Here is a 17356-nt window from a genome sequence, read left to right on the forward strand (position 1 = left end):
TTGTCAAAGGAGAAGGAACTACTAGAAAAAAGAGATTGAATTCTCTATAGAGAATGTGAGCACAGTAGAAAAAAATAGAGAAAAACTGAGTAGCACTGTGGAGAGCAATCAGTTTCCTTTATCTAGTCTAGGCAGTATTACACAGAAGATTTGGTAAGAATGAAGCAGTCTGGATTTTGATGCAGAGATTGTCAGAACTATGTGTAACAGTTGATGTTCATTGATAAAAATCTAAAAGGAGGGGGCTGGGAAGGTGGCTCAGTGGTAGAGTGCTTGCCTTGCATGCATGAAGCCCTGGGTTCGATTCCTTAGCACCACATAAGCAAAAAAGAAAAAAGCCGGAAGTGGGCTGTGGCTCAAGTGGTAGAGTGCTAGTCTTGAGCTGAAGAGCTGAGGGACAGCACCCAGGCCCAGATTTCAGGCCCCATGACCGCCCCCTCGCACCCCCCCCCCCCCAAAAAAAAAACCTAAAAGGAGACAGGATGGTGAATGGATCATCTTCTGGTCTTGTCCTTAAGGAAGGCTTTGAAGACAATAGTGAGAGGAAGTTTGGATAAGCAGAAGGTTAAGAAAAAAAAAAGGAAGTAGAATTAAAAAAAATTGTACTTCCTCCAGGCATAGGTGGCTTACACCAGTAATCCTAGCTATTCAGGAGGCTGAGATCTGAGGATCATGTTTCAAAGCCAGCCTGGGAAGGAATATCCGTGCAACTCTTATCTCCACCAAAAAGCCAGAAGCGTAGCTGTGGTTGAACTAGTGGAGTACCAGCCTTGAACAAGCAATCCAGGAACAGTTACCAGACCCTGAGTTCAAGCCCCAGGACTGTCACCAGAAAGAAAAACGAATTGTTCTTCATTGGCATGGAGTTACCTTTACTAATGGCAATTTAGAATTAGAATAGAAAAGGTAGTTTTTATATTATGAAAAATTACATTTGGAGTTTTTTAAATGCTGTTTTTTTGAGTGGAAATATGAATACTATTGAAGCAGTGTGCAATCTTTAATTGCAAACTATCATATTGTAATGAGCTTTCTATGAAAACATTAAAAATTACTTTTTGAGATCCCAGTTAAAATACAGAATATTGTATGTTCTTTAAATTATGTTGCACTTTTGTTTTTATTTTATTTTTTAATGTTTTAATTATTGTTATATAGGTGGTATACAGGGGCTTATAGTTACATGAATCAGGTAGAATTTTAAGTACAGTTGTTTTTGAAATATGTCTCTCCTTCGTTTGCTCTCTTCTAGTTTTTCCTTCCCCTCCCAGCCCACAGGATATCCAGTTCATTTTTGACGTAGTGTGTAGTGAATATCACTGTTACATTTTTGTTCACCCTTGTTCCACCTTTTTATGTACTCTCTCTTACTGTCTCAAATAGAAACAAGCCAGTAAACAAGACAAAAGGAAAAGAAGGCAAAACCAGTAACAATGGCAGCTAAAAATGTCTTGTTTCCCTTTCTTGGAGTTCATTTCATAGAATATTATTTTATGTGATTGTCTGCACATAACTCTTGAGCCTTTGGCTACCACTCCTATGCATATCCTCTTTTGCCTTTTGCCTCATTGAGTGTCTAGAGTCCTATAAAATTTATCATGTCCCAGTGTATGTGTGCACATATATATACACATATATATATTTAATCATTCAGTGTGTTTATTTGTAATTTTCTAAGCACATTCTAGTTTCCACAAATAAGGTATACCTTGTGGCCTATGTGTCTTTGGCTCTGGCTTACTTTGCTTAGTATATTTTTTCCCAAGCCTTTCTATTTCCTTATGAATGGCACAATATCATTTTTTTCTGATGGGTAAGTGAAATTCCATTGTGTGTGTGTGTGTGTGTGTGTGTGTGTGTGTGTGTGTGTATATACATATATATATATAATGTGTGTGTATGTATATATATACATATATATACACACACAATGGAATATATATACCACATTTTCTTGATCCATTTATCCACTGAGGGACATCTAGGTTGATTCCATAACTTGGCTATGGTGAACAATGCTGTAGTGAACATAGTAGTGCTGCTGGTGGCTTTTGTGTGGCCTGGTTCAAGTATTGGGTTAACTGTATTAGAAACAAATAATTTAGTATGTATGGGACATCTTATGCATAAGAAATTCTGGGGGCTGGGAAAGTGGCTCAGTGGTAGAGCGCTTGCCTTGCATTCATGAGGCCCTGGGTTCGATTCCTCAGCACCACATAAGCAAAAAGAAAAAAGCTGGAAGTGGCGCTGTGGCTCAAGTGGTAGAGCGCTAGTCTTGAGCTGAAGAGCTGAGGGACAGCATCCAGGCCCAGAGTTCAAGCCCCACTACTGACAAAAAAAAAAAAAGAATTTCTGCTTGCCATTTGACAATACTGCAAAGAGAAATCATTCAGATCTGTTATCAACTCTTCTAGAAAGATGACAAAGAAACTTCTCTTCTTTGTGAGAGGCATTTAGGAATAGTTATATAGAAGTAGCTTAAAGAAGACAAGTTATCTGTCATAGAAAGAAGGATGAAGACTATACTAGACTAAGAAAACAATGAAGAAGGGTGGCAGCAACTCTGAATGTAATAAAAAAAAGTTGAAGTTTAGAAGGATAGATTTTACAGTAAGTCCGTTGTGTTTTATAAAGCTGTCAGCTTTTACAGGTATGTGACATATATCTGATGGAGAGTAAAAGTTGCCTTGACAGAGTCCCCTGGTCATTGCAGAAAGGAATGAGACTAGAGATTTGAGCCAAAGCACATAGAGGGTCTAGATAAACATGCTAGGAATTTGGGGTTTTGTTTTTCTGGGCATCAGGAAACCACTTTAAGTTTTCAGTGTAGGACTCACCATGACTCATATTGATTTTAAAATATGAATGTGCTGGCGAGGTGAAAGATAAATTAGCTGTTAGAGAAAGTGAAGATAGAGAGAAAAGTTAGGCTGTTGGAATAGAATAGAATATCAATCAGTGAAACAACAGTGGGATTAGAAGGGAAGTGGGGTACATGGGGTGATTGAGGGAGCAGAAGAGCAAAAGGAAACACCAAATTTTCATTTTCATGATGGACATACACAGGCACCATGTTAGTTTTCTAGGCTGCGTAACAAATTATCTCAAACTTAATAGCTTAATTAATGCAGTTTAAGTTTTCCAAACATTATTCCTCCAATCATTAAGTAGTCGATACATTCAGACATTTTGGCAAGGACCATGTTCTCTCCTGCTAGCAGATTGGAACACAGACTGGATCCCCTTACAAGCCAATTAGCAGAATTCTTTCCCTAGCAGTTTCAGGATTGTGGTCCCCAGCCTCCTGAGGGGTGTCTCCTAGGGATTACTCTCAGCTCCTGGAGGCTGCAGGGAGATCACAGAACTAGCTTACAACATGGCAGCAAACATCTTCAAAGCCAGCTAAGACTAAGACAGGAATGTAAACTAGGTTCTGTCAGGGATGGGAGTACTAATGAGAGGAAGGAAGGGTATCAGAGAGGGCAAAGGAAGGCGAATATGTTCAAGATACTTTATGCACCTGTGTGCAAATGGAATCATGAAGCTCATTGCGACTGGTTTTACCAGTGAGGAAGTTGCATGCACACAGCAGTTACCCAGCTTGGGTAAGATGACACACTTCTTAGTGACCAGCCAGAACTACTGGCTGGACTTTTTACTGGAGTTACTGGTTGGTCTGTGTTTAATTATGGGATATAACTTACTAAAAGCATAATAAAAATTAATTTTTAAAATTCCATCATATAAACTAAAACTTCTTTCCCAATTATTTGACAGCTAAAATTTTAATGCTAAGAGTTAGATATATAGGAAGGTTCCAGGCCTAAAATAAGAATTTCCAAATGTTGGGGTTAGGCATATGGTAGTAGAGAATGTATTTTGCCTATATGAGGTCCTAATTAAATCCCCAGCACCAAATTAATAACTTGTTGCAAGTCTCAATATTGTTGCAAACCTCAATCTTCCTAAATATTTCTAGTGTATAAAATGGGATGCAATGCCTTACATTTAAACTAAGCTGAATTATCTATTTACCATATACATATATGTATATTTCTTGGCTCTGTATATTTTATTTGAAATGATTCCTAAAGTTACACTAATTATAGTAATGCAAAGAAAGCTGGGGAAATCTTGTTAATAACAATGTTAGAACACCATTTCCTGTGTTTTAATCCACTGGAATTGGGGAAGAAGACTTTACTATGCTACTCTTACTTAATAGCAATTATCAGGGGCTGGGAAAGTGGCTCAGTGGTTAAGTGCTTGCCTTGCATGCATGAGGTCCTGGGTTCAATTCCTCAGGGCCACATAAGCAGAAAAAGCCAGAAGTGGCTCTGTGGCTCAAGTGGTAGAGTGCCAGCCTTGAGCTGAAGAGCTGAGGGACAGCGCCCAGGCCCAGAGTTCAGGCCCCATGACCAACCAAAAAAAAAAAAAAAATCAATTATCAGTCTTCATCTTTGTGCCAGATGTTTTAGGAGGTGCCTGGAGGAGGAGGAAAGGTCAGAAAATGACCAGTAATCCTCTCATGCAAGGATAATTACTCTAGACATATTAATAAACTTCTGTATTTTTTACACAATTTTTGGTAACAATGGCACAGTATAATTTTTTAAAAAAATTATAATTACATAAGCAAGAAGCAGTGTTCTTGCGTACTTGCAAGAAGAAGTACAGAGTTTGTCAAATTGTAAAAGAAAAGGCTTCCTTTCTACCCCTGCCTTACCAGCCAGGCTCTACTCACTTTGTGTGTGTGTGTGTGTGTGTGTGTGTGTGTGTGTGTGTGTGTGTGTGTGTGTGTGTGTGTGTACACATATATCTCATACCTTATTATACATTAGATTATAGTGTATATATGTATATATTTTTTCTAATGTATAAAACTCTATTGGTCAAAGAAGAATCTTCTAATCATCACTGTCTGAAATCCATCTCAATTTCTTTCTGACTTTTTTTCACTTCTGCCCACTGTTCCAACCCCTATATCGCATTCTCTTTCTTAAATAGGATTTTCTTTTTGACATCTGTTTCTGAGTACTTTTATTTAGTGTAGGGTTCATGATCACAAAATTTCTGAATTCTAGAAAAATGCAAAGTAGAAAATTTATTTTGTCTTTATATCTTTTAAAAGTTGTAGATAAATACTGCTATCTTGATTTTGAATTTTAAAACATTGTTCTGCATTCAGTGTAGATGAAGTCAGATAGCAGTCTCATTCTCCAGGTTTATCTTTTTCTGAAATGTTAAAAAAATATTGTCATTATAATATTCCATCAGAATGTTTACCTTTTAGTAAACATGTGCTTTATTTTTATTTAAGAATGTTTTTGTCAGTTACTTTGCTACCTTTATTGTTTCTGTCTACTACTAATACACTTTATATAAAGTGAGCTTTAAATCTTCAGGGTTTGGTTTCCAATTTTAAATTGCTTATATGTATTTTCTATATAACCCTGCTATTGATCTAAGAGATTTTTTTTTTGGAATTTATCTTCCAGATTAAAATCTATAGCATCTAATTTTCATTTCCCCTGTACAGAGAATTTTTTCTTATTGGTCTTGTTTTTAATTTCTAAGGTATTTTGTTTTCCAGTTGTTCCTTTTTTTGATAGACTGTTCTTTTTAAGTCTGATGTTCTTAATCTCAATAAAAAATACCAAATGGAGGCATTGTTTTACATCTGTTTAGTGGACTGTATATTTTTCCATTGTCTCTATGGTAGTTGGTTTTCTTTTTTTCATTCTTTTATAATTCCACCTTCCCTGAACTATCTTAAAATTTTTCTTCAGTTCTGGATGATGCTCGTGCATCTAATTGGAAGACTACTTCCATTCTTACAGTCATGGGTACTTCCTCACAGTTGGGTATATCTCTTTCAAAATCAGGTCCCAGCACTCATCTAGTGTTTTCTACATTCTGTATGTTTTATTCAAAATTTTAACGTATTAATTTATTGCTTGTATAGTTTTTTTTATCAGAGTAGTATATACTCCTTCCTTATTCCTAGGCATTTGACTTTTAAAATTTTTCATTAAATAACATAATGAGCAAGATGCACATTCGCTTTTCACCCATAATGTTGATTCCTAAAGTGAAATTTATGGGTCATGAAAGGTATTAATAGACATTGTTAAATTGTCTTTTGGAAGATTGTAACAATGGTTAATCCTGTATGAAAACACTCATTCCCATACTCCTAACAGCAGTGTCATGTATCTAGTCATCTTTGCTGATGTATATGTACTGCTAGCAGTTCATTCCTATTTGTATCTGCAGACTTAAACACCGCTATTAGATTGTTTTGCAGATGGACTCAATATCCTTTGCTTCTCTTTCTGTGAGAAGGCTTGTAAGAAGCTCTTAATAGTTACTTTTCTTTTGCTTAGAAACATTGACTCCTAGAAGTAAGGTGCAGGAATGAACTGGAAGTAGGATAAAGACTTGTCATCCCAATTCCTCTATTTTGTGTCGCTGTCCTTTGCCTTGAGACATTCACTTCTGCAGTCACTTTGCAGCCATCTGGGAAGCCAGAAGAGTAGACCATTCTCCAGGCTTTACTGGACCAATCCTGAGACCATGAACTAACTGTCAGATGTCTTCTGACATCACTTCTGACCAATATGAACAGACCTGTGAGTCTGTTTTAACTCTCCATACCTTCTCACCTTCAATTCTCCTTATTTAACCTGAGGCAGTTTTCTGTACCCTAGAAGACAGCTGAAGTGAGCCGAATGCTGTCTTCCCACAGGATGTCCATACTATACAATAAATGATGTTATAAATATCCAGAAGGCCCTTTGCAAATAAAAAAGTTCTCCATCCCTGTAATGGTCTGTAACTGTAACAGGAAATACTGACAATTAAAATAGGCCACAGTATTTGAACTTTGAGTGTTCTACATGAGCAGCAGTTTTGACATTACATTTTGTGCTTATTGATTTTTGAAGTGAATAGAACTGACAGCATTTTGAGTAAAACCTTTGAGTTTCTACATGTCACTTATTGGAACAATTCTAAGGCTCTATCCATCTGTGGATATCACACTTTATTACCCCTGCCCTTAAAAGATTCCACCAACACTGCTGGTTAGTGTTCAATTTGAATATGGAGTTTTCGAGAAATAAAGGTACATTATAGTGCTAGAGGCCATGATGTATGTACTGTGCTTTGTGAACCTTGATGGAAGACTAAATTGATGGCAGATTTGCAGAAAAAACAGTTACTAGTTTTCACACAGATCTAGCCAGGGGGTCTAAAACCTGTATTTTGGGTCCTGCAATGAACTACATGCATGTCTGTGGGCAAGTTTTACTCCATTATTCCTTCTTTTCTTTTCAGATTCCTTTTACACTGTGTAGGTGCTTTCCAGAATATGCTCTGCAGAATAATACTGCCACACATAACTTCGGAAGAAATTTTAGATCCATGGTTAAATAAATAAAATATGTGCTAAAGATACTTCTCAGAGAAATGTACAATGTGTAATTAAGTAATAAAGGCGCTGAGAAGTCTTCCTGGAAGGAAATCTTTAAATCTTTAAACCTATTTCTAGACATCTCTAGGAACTCTGCTAACCTTGGGAATCTCTATTTGCTATTGTTCCAGGTCATTAAACACCTATAATTCTAATTCTGGTAAAAAGTTTTATCATGTACAAGCAAATTGTTTTACAAAGGTATTTCAATGTATAATAACCATGAAATTTTCTTAGGAAAATGTGGAAAACCCTCTTAATCATACAGAACGCTGTGGCTCACAGATTTTTAAATATAGCAACATGGAGAGGTCTTGTTTTGTCTTGTGAATATCAAGATTTTGGTGTGGAACCATTAGTCAGAAAAATACAAAGTCAGAACTTCATCTACCTTTCGGGATCTGCTGTCTAGTACCTTACCTTCTATCCAGAGTGTTTTTTCAAGCTGAAATTTGATACTGAGTACTTTTCACATTAAACTTTTCATGTTTAATTCAATCTCAATTACTGTTGACATATGTATATGTATATAATTTTGATTCCTAAAGTGTGTGTGTGTGTGACCTTATTTCTAGGATGGGTGCTGCAGACAACATATATAAAGGCCAGAGTACATTTATGGAAGAGCTGACTGACACAGCTGAAATCATCAGAAAAGCATCATCGCAGTCCTTGGTGATCTTGGATGAACTGGGAAGAGGGACAAGCACTCATGATGGAATTGCCATTGCTTATGCCACACTTGAGTATTTCATTAGAGATGTAAGTATCCTCTGCTTCTGAAAACAGTTAATTGATTTTTAAACTAACACCATTTTAAATTGGTAGTTCATATGTATTGGTAAAATTAGAGAATGATTAAATCAAGCTGTTTTAGCATATTCATCACCTCACTTTATCTTTTCTGGTAAGGCAGCTAAAATTTAATTCCTTAGTTATTTTGAAATATATGATATATCATTATTACTATGGTCATAATACCTTCATATAATCCTTGCATGCCATTTGTTTACATGCTACACAAATTATTTTCTAGACCTTTGCCTCCAAATGCTTAGTTACCTTTGTTTGTTAGAATAGACCTGTCCTGATATTGATCATGAGAATGCTTCACAATGAACTCAGATATATTGGCTGTAAATGATTTTTAGTCATTGGATGTGTGTTACTTTCTTTCGCTAAAACAAAATAAACCTGGTCATAGGAAAAAGGCCCTCCTGACAATATAGGAACTGTTTATTTTCTTTGTAAGATAAATCAAGAATAGAGACTACCCATCTAAACCCAATTATTCAAGGAAAGAGATAGAGATAGTTCAGAAATTTCTACTCAGAAATACATTTTTCAGTGATACTCTATAAGAACTCAAGGTTAGGAGGGGGGGACCAAGATGGCGACGGGGCAGTAGGGAAACGCCACAGCTCTCTCCAACCAAAAAGAGAGTTCGAGCTCCAACGCTTAATCTCCCCAAGAGACCGACAACAACAAAAAGACGAACACTCAGAGAAAAACCAGAGGCGGAGAATAACAAAAAAGAAACAGAGGAAAAGAAGAATTTCAGAAGAAAAGCGAAGACCCCTCCCCCAACCTTTACTGGCCGCGCGGCAGTGCGCCAAGCCGCCGGCCAGCCAGCCCGGCGGGGGCTGCGGGAGCCCCAAGAGACACAGCAGAGACACAGGGGGCCGCTTTCAGATCACCAGGTACTGGTTTACAGAACAGCGGATCGCCAGGAACAGAGAAGCCTACCAGCCGGGAGTCTCCACGAGGATCACACCCCCACCCCTCACTCTCCACCCGAGCAGAGAGGCTCCATCCCGCCAAAGCCGCTCGGCACCAGCAGCGCGCCCTCCCGATCGCGATCGCAACGACCCGGCACTCTCCACCCGAGCAGAGAGGTTCCATCCCGCCAAAACCGCCAGCAGCGCGCAAAGGGAACTGTCTGCAGACCACCCACCCGCCCGCCCGATCACGATCGCAACAACCCGGCGGGGCCACTCGGGCCCCAGAGGTACCGCGAAGAAGCTGCCTGAGCGGGGACACTCTTGACCCGACAGCTTCGACAGAGGCAGAGACAGAAAAGAATCACACAGAGCCACCACCGCCCAACCCAGCCCGGATTGCAACAACAACTGACGACCTACACCACACAGAAACAACCAGCTCCAGGGTGAGTACCCCACAGGGGAAGTGTATCCCTCAAGGGAGACCAGAGCTGGAGGGAATCCCCAGACCCTGACCTAGACTCCCTACCCCAACACCCGGACCACAGGACCCACTAAAACTGGGAACTGTTTGAGAGCTCCACCAGCCCGTGGAGCACACTCAGCTGGCCAGGCTAGAGCAAGAGCACCCCTGGAAGGGAGCTTAAATGCCCAAGCCAGGAACAGCGCCCCTGGGTCAAGACTACCAACAGTAGAAGAAATTTGAACTGTGTCCCCCAGGCTGTATAACCTAGGTGGTATACACATCAGCACAGGCCTAACGAGTGCGCTCCAGGCTGCATAACCTAGGTGGTATACACATCAGCACAGGCCTAACAAGCGCGCTCCAGGCTGGGGCCGGAACCAGGCCCGGGGACCCGGCGCCTGAACAACACAACCAACTCCTCCCAATTGAAGTAAAAAGCTGAGCATACGCCTCAACAGAGGGGAGAAAGCCAGGAAACAACACTCCCCGGGGAAGCACGCCTGTGACAACAAAAGACCTGGAGGCCCAGGACAAGAGAAGCCCAAACCCCACCAAAACTCCACCCATATACCCTAGACTGGGAATTGGGCAACACAGGCTGCCAGCACCTGATAGTAAGCAGGAGCTCAGACTGTTAAGGCGGCTCAGCAATAGAGTGATAGTCTTGGATGTATGAGGCCCTGGATCTGATTCCTCAGCATCACAAAAGCAAAAAGGGTCAGAAGTGGTGCTGTGGCTCAAACGGTAGGGTGCCAGCCTTGAGCTGAAAAGCTGAGGGACAGCACCCAAACCTAGAGTTCAAGCCCACAACCAGCCCAAAACAAACAAACAAAAACACATCAGGAGCCCATAGCAGACTCCAGCATTTGGGAGAGTGCATCCAGAGCATCTGTTCTTCACAAGAGCACCCGTAGGAGCAAACACAAGCAGTCTAGGCTGCTCAACCCTTCCAAAGGCAGGAACTGCCAGCAATCTACAGCAGAGAGCTGAGAATCCTAAGTAAGTCAGAATAGCAGCTGGAAATAGGCTCCCAACAGAACCCAGATCAGGCACAGACTCTCTCTACCAATACAGAATCAGCAACCAAGCAAAGACAGACACACCAAAACAAAATTGAAGAGCAGTCTCCTGAACCTCCATGCGAAAATCACAGAGAAAAATCACAAGGTTTACTACCACCCAGGACAGCAAGCTCACCTCAAAAGCCAGCAGCCACACAGGGGAGAGCCCCAGTGGGAGCAAAGCAGGAATGGAAGACAAAGGCTACTTCCAAGGGTTGCTGGAGGCAATGACTCAAGAAATAAAGCGAGAAATTGATCAGAAATTGAAAGAGCACAAGGATGAACTATCCAAAGAGATACAGGGTATCAAACAAGAGATGCATGCAAAAATAGAAGCTGCACAAACCTCAGTAAGAAGTGAGATAAACGCCAAATTAGAGGTAATGCATACCTCATTGAGAGGTGAGATCAGTACTCTGAGAACCAACATTGAATCCATAAAGGGATCCATTTCCTCCATGCAAACCACAATAGAAGCCACTGTCAACAGAGTGAATGAAATGGAAGGTCGAGTGTCAGATACAGAAGACAGAATACACCAACTGGACCAAAAAGTGACAGATATGGAAAAATTACTCAAATTAAACCAAAGGGATATTCAAGAGCAAGCAGATAATGCTAAAAAATTTAACCTTCGCATAATTGGAGTGGACGAAGGTGAGGAATTCCAGAGCAAGGGAATGCAACACCTATTTAACAATATAATCAATGAAAATTTTCCCCACCTCAAAAACAACCATCTTAACTACATCACAAAAGCTTATCGAACACCCAACAAGCAAGACCCCAGGAGAAACACTTCTAGACACATTATAGTAAAAATGATAGATCTGAATAATAAGGAAACAATCCTGCATGCAGCAAAAATGAAGAAGGAGCTATACTACAATGGGAAAAAAATAAGAATTACTGCAGATCTCTCCACACAAACAATGAATGCAAGAAAAGCCTGGGAAAGCACCATACGAGCCCTGAGAGCCAATAACTGCCAACCCAGACTGATCTACCCGGCAAAGCTAGCATTCACATTTGATGGAGAACTGAAAATTTTTAATAGCAAAGAAAAACTAAATGAATTCATAAACATTAAGCCAGCATTACAAAGAATTCTAAGAGGGGGGACACAACCTGAAGAAAGCAGCCAGGAACTGGGGCCTGCCCCAAACAGGCGTTACTCAAAGTCTAACTGAGCAAGCACAGGAGGAAAGGAAAAAAGAAAAACTTAGGAAAACGGAATGGCAGGGACAACAATGCATCTCTCTATACTTTCTCTTAATATAAATGGGCTGAATTCGCCAATTAAAAGAAAACGAACTGAGGACTGGATAAGAAAACAAGACCCATCCATCTGTTGCCTTCAGGAGACCCACCTCTCAGCCAAACATACAAACAAACTCAGAGTGAAGGGGTGGAAAAGGATCTACCAATCAAACGCCCCCAGTAAGAAAGCAGGTGTAGCTATCCTGATATCTGACAAAATAAACTTTTCATTAAAATCAGTACAGAAAGACAAGGACGGACACTACATATTAATAAAGGGAACAATCCAAGAGGAGGATATAACCATCATCAACTTATATGCCCCAAATATTGGTGCACCCAGATATGTCAAACAAATGCTCTCAAACTTACAGAATAAAATAGATCCCAATACGATAATACTAGGAGACTTTAACACACCACTCTCACCAAAGGACAGGTCTACCAACCAGAGGATTGGCAAAGAAGCTACCGAATTAAGAGAGGCCATACTGCAAGCGGAATTAACTGACATCTACCGAGTATTTCACCCTAAAACAACACAGTACACATTCTTCTCAGCAGCTCACGGAACTTTCTCCAAAATAGACCATATCATAGTTCATGCAAGGAACTTAAGCAAATACAAAGGGATCGACATAATCCCCTGTATCCTATCTGACCACAGTGGAATCAAGCTAGCTCTCAATAACAAAGCATACCGCAGAAATTTCTCCAATACATGGAAATTGAACAGCACACTCCTTAACAATGCCTGGATAACAGAAGAGATCAGAGAAGAAATAAAGCATTTCCTACAACTCAATGAAAATGAAAACACCTCACAAAGAAACTTGTGGGACACAGCAAAAGCAGTCCTGAGGGGCAAATTTATTGCCCTCAGTGCCCACATCAAGAGAATGGAGACAGACCAAGTAAATAATCTCATGTTGCAATTAAAACAGCTAGAAAAACAGGAAAAAATGGGACCTAAAGCTACTAGAAGAAGCCAGATAACCAAATTAAAAGCAGAGATTAACCAATTAGAAAATCAGAAAACCATAACCAAAATAAACCAAACAAAAAGCTGGTTCTTTGAAAAAATAAACAAAATTGATGGCCCATTGGCTAGATTAATTAAAAAAAGAAGAGAGGAAACCCATATTAATAGGATTAGGGATGCCACGGGAAACATCACCACACGTACCCAAGATATCCAAACAATTCTAACAGACTACTTTCAAAAGCTATACTCTCTAAAGGAAGAAAATCGGGCAGAAATGGATGCATTTTTAGAGAAATACAAGTTGCCCAAACTGAGCAAAGAAGAAGTTAACCAATTAAATAAGCCAATATCCTATAATGAGATACAGGAAGCTATCAAAAGTCTTCCAACAAAAAAAAGCCCAGGACCAGATGGATTCACAGCAGAATTCTATAAGACCTTCAAACAAGAACTAATACCCATACTCCTCAAGCTCTTCAGAGAAACAGAGAAGGAAGGAGCTATCCCAAACTCATTCTACGAAGCCAATATCACACTCATCCCCAAACCAGGCAAAGACCCAACCAAAAAGGAGAATTACAGGCCAATCTCCTTGATGAACACAGATGCAAAGATCCTTAACAAGATTCTAGCTAACAGAATCCAGAAACACATAAAAAAAATAATTCACTATGACCAGGTAGGCTTCATCCCAGAGACACAGGGATGGTTTAACATACGTAAGTCAATAAATGTAATCCAACATATCAACAGAGCCAAGGTCAAGAATCACATGATTATCGCTACAGATGCAGAAAAGGCCTTTGACAAAATTCAACATTCATTCATGCTAAAAGCTCTGGAGAAAATAGGAATAGAAGGAACATTTCTAAAAACAATAAAAGCCATTTATGACAGACCAATAGCCAATATTATACTTAATGGGGAAAAGCTACAACCAATTCTCCTAAAATCAGGAACAAGGCAAGGATGCCCACTGTCTCCACTCCTCTTCAATATAGTCCTAGAACCCTTAGCCAGGGCAATAAGGCAAGAAAAAGACATTAAAGGGATCCGCATAGGAAAAGAAGAAGTTAAACTATCCCTTTTTGCAGACGACATGATACTATACCTCCAAGATCCCAAAAACTCCATCCCCAAACTCTTAGAAATCATAAATCACTTTGGCAAAATAGCAGGATACAAAATAAACCCACAAAAATCAGTTGCCTTCCTATACACTGATAATGTACAGGAAGAGAGGGAAATAAAGGGAGCAACCCCATTCACAATAACCTCCCGAAAAATAAAATATTTAGGAATTAACCTAACCAAAGATGTAAAAGAACTATTTAATGAGAACTATAAAAAGTTAAAGAAAGAAATTGCAGAAGACACTAGGAAATGGAAAGACCTCCCATGCTCCTGGATAGGCCGACTTAATATAGTAAAGATGGTAATACTTCCAAAACTAATATACAAATTCAACGCAATTCCTATTAAAATCCCAATGACGTACATCTCTGAAATACAGAAAACAGTCCAAAAATTCATATGGAACAACAAAAGACCTAGAATAGCCAAAACAATTCTAGGGGATAAAGACAATATGGGAGGGCTATCCATGCCGAACTTCAAACTCTACTACAGAGCTATAATAACAAAGACAGCATGGTACTGGCACAAAAACAGACCCGAAGACCAATGGAACAGAATAGAAGATCCAGAAATAAATCCACAGGCCTACAGCCAGCTGATATTCGACAAAGGAGCCAAAGACATACAATGGAAGAAACACAGCCTCTTCAATCGCTGGTGCTGGGAAAACTGGGCAGCCACATGCAGAAAACTAAAAGTGGACCCCAGCCTATCACCATGCACCAACATCAACTCAAAATGGATTAAAGACCTTAACATTAAACCTGAATCTCTGAAACTACTGCAGGACAGAGTAGGAGAGACACTTGAACTAATAGGCACAGGAAGGAACTTCCTGAACAGAGTCCCAGGGTCACAACAAATTGGAGAGAGACTCGACAAATGGGACTACCTTAAAATAAAAAGCTTCTGCACAGATAAAGCTATCGCAACCAAGCTAGAAAGACAACCAACTAATTGGGAAAAAATATTTACCAGCAATATATCAGACAAGGGGTTAACATCCTGTATATACAGGGAACTCAAGAAACTAATCCCTCCCAAACCTAACAAACCAATTACTAAATGGGCAAGGGAACTAAAGAGGGACTTCTCAAATGAAGAAATAAAAATGGCAAAGAAACACATGAGGAAATGTTCATCATCCCTGGTGGTGAAGGAAATGCAAATAAAGACAACCCTGAGATACCACCTTACCCCAGTCAGAATGTCCCACATCCACAAATCAGCCAACGACAAATGCTGGAGGGGATGTGGAGAACGAGGAACGCTATTACACTGCTGGTGGGAATGTACACTCACAACCACTTTGGAAAGCAGTCTGGAGGGTCCTTAGAAAGCTAAAGATTGACCTCCCTTACGACCCAGTCATACCACTTCTAGGCATCTACCCTGAACAACAGGAACCAATATACAAGGACACGTGCACCTCCATGTTTATTGCAGCACTGTTCACAATAGCTAGGATATGGAAACAACCTAGATGCCCCACCACAGATGAATGGATCCAAAAATTGTGGTATCTATACACAATGGAATATTATGCAGCCATTAGAAATGACAAAATAATGGCATTTGCAGGGAAATGGATGGAGCTAGAAGGAATCATGTTGAGCGAGGTAAGCCAAGAACGAAGAGACAAACAGTACATGGTCTCCCTGATAAGCGGATGATAAATCCAAAATGTTAGGTGATATGACAAAACTAACAGGACTTAAGAAACAAAGAACTCCCACTCATCTGGTTGAACCACTACTAAATATCCCCATGCTGCTGATCACGTGTATGGTATATAACATATGAACACCGTTATATATTACAGACTGTGATAGACAATTTGCTCCAGGAAAGTTAGAATGAACCTGTGACTTTAAATGAGCATCATTATTCCACAATACTGTGAATTTCCGGAAATTAAGTAATCACTTAATCACAATCAAAAAAAAAAAAAAAAAAAAAAAAAAAGAACCTTGGGGAAGGGAGGGAGGGAGGGGATGGTAGGGAGAAAACAATGGAGGGGGTAACAATGTTCAAGAGGAAGTGTACTCATTACCCCACTCATGTAACTGTAACCCTCTGTATAGAATCTTTACAATAAAAAAATTAAAAAAAAAAAAAAAAAAAAAAAAAGAACTCAAGGTTAGACCTTTGGTCTCTTCTCTGAGTCTCTGTTTCAATAACCATGACTCCTTCAACACTTACCTCTGTTTTCAGAATCCCTGTCTAAATAGTTGTTTGTGTCAAGCTGTCCTCCCTGTCATCTCCATGAAACTCTCCCTTTTTATTTACTCTGTTTGCCTTTCTTTGTATCTGTTTCTTCATTTCTATCTGTCCCTCATAGCACCTGTCCTGAGTCAGCTCCCCTTTGTTTTCCCCTTTGTCTCAATCCCTTCTCTTCATTTTCATTTTCATTTTTTGTCTTCCTTAGTTATTAAAAACATTTTCTTGCTCATATTTCTTTCTAAAAAAGCAATGCAAAACTACATTGCCTTTATCTTATCTTGTTCTTACGTGTCCCTGAGTTCGGCTTTTTCTTTTTGATTTTTAAAATTATATGATAGGTTTTCCTTCTTTTTAGGATTATATATTAATTGTACAAAAGGATATTCACAGTGTACTCTACACGCACACACACGAACACACACACACACGCACACACACATGCACACACACACACACGCACACACATGCACACACACACACACACACATGCATGCAGTCCAACGAGCAGATTAACTTCTTGTTAGCCCTCTTTCCACACCCTGTTTTCAACAGCTTGTAATGGATTTCCCCATGTTATCATCATACATAGGTTGTATAAAAGATAGAATCTTAAGTAAATAGGGATTATGTCTGCAACTAATCTCAAATGATTCATGTATGTTGTGTGTGTGCATATAAGTGTGTGTATTCCTGCATGTGTGTGCTTTGAGGAGGAAGGGAAGATAAATATTACCAGTTGGTCATCTAGATAAAGAACATATGGTATTTACTGTACTTTACCTCCAGGAGATACTCCCGCCCTGAATTAACAGTTTACAATTAAAAAAAATAAAACATCATTTCTTGTATGTCTTCTTGTTACAGGTGAAATCTTTAACCCTGTTTGTTACCCATTATCCTCCAGTTTGCGAACTAGAAAAAAGTTACTCCCAACAGGTGGGGAACTATCACATGGGGTTTTTGGTTAACGAGGATGAAAGCGAACAGAATTCAGGTATGAGATGTCCCTGTAATAGTTTCAAATCCAGT

General features: G+C 39.5%; 1 protein-coding gene across 2 annotated transcripts in view; it reads left to right on the plus strand.

Moving 5' to 3' along the window:
• The window catches only part of LOC138807208 (DNA mismatch repair protein Msh3-like), a 173953-nt gene that overhangs the window by 140675 nt on the left and 15922 nt on the right, over positions 1-17356 (plus strand). For both annotated transcript variants that reach the window (XM_069992792.1, XM_069992793.1), the window contains exons 21-22: positions 8050-8236; positions 17192-17321. In XM_069992792.1, the coding sequence (XP_069848893.1) occupies positions 8050-8236; positions 17192-17321 (317 nt within the window). The remainder of the gene's footprint in view (positions 1-8049; positions 8237-17191; positions 17322-17356) is intronic.

Source organism: Dipodomys merriami, unplaced genomic scaffold (genome assembly GCF_024711535.1).
Source record: "Dipodomys merriami isolate MVZ:Mamm:240054 unplaced genomic scaffold, mDipMer1.0.p SCAF_416, whole genome shotgun sequence".
NCBI classification, from domain to species: domain Eukaryota; kingdom Metazoa; phylum Chordata; class Mammalia; order Rodentia; family Heteromyidae; genus Dipodomys; species Dipodomys merriami.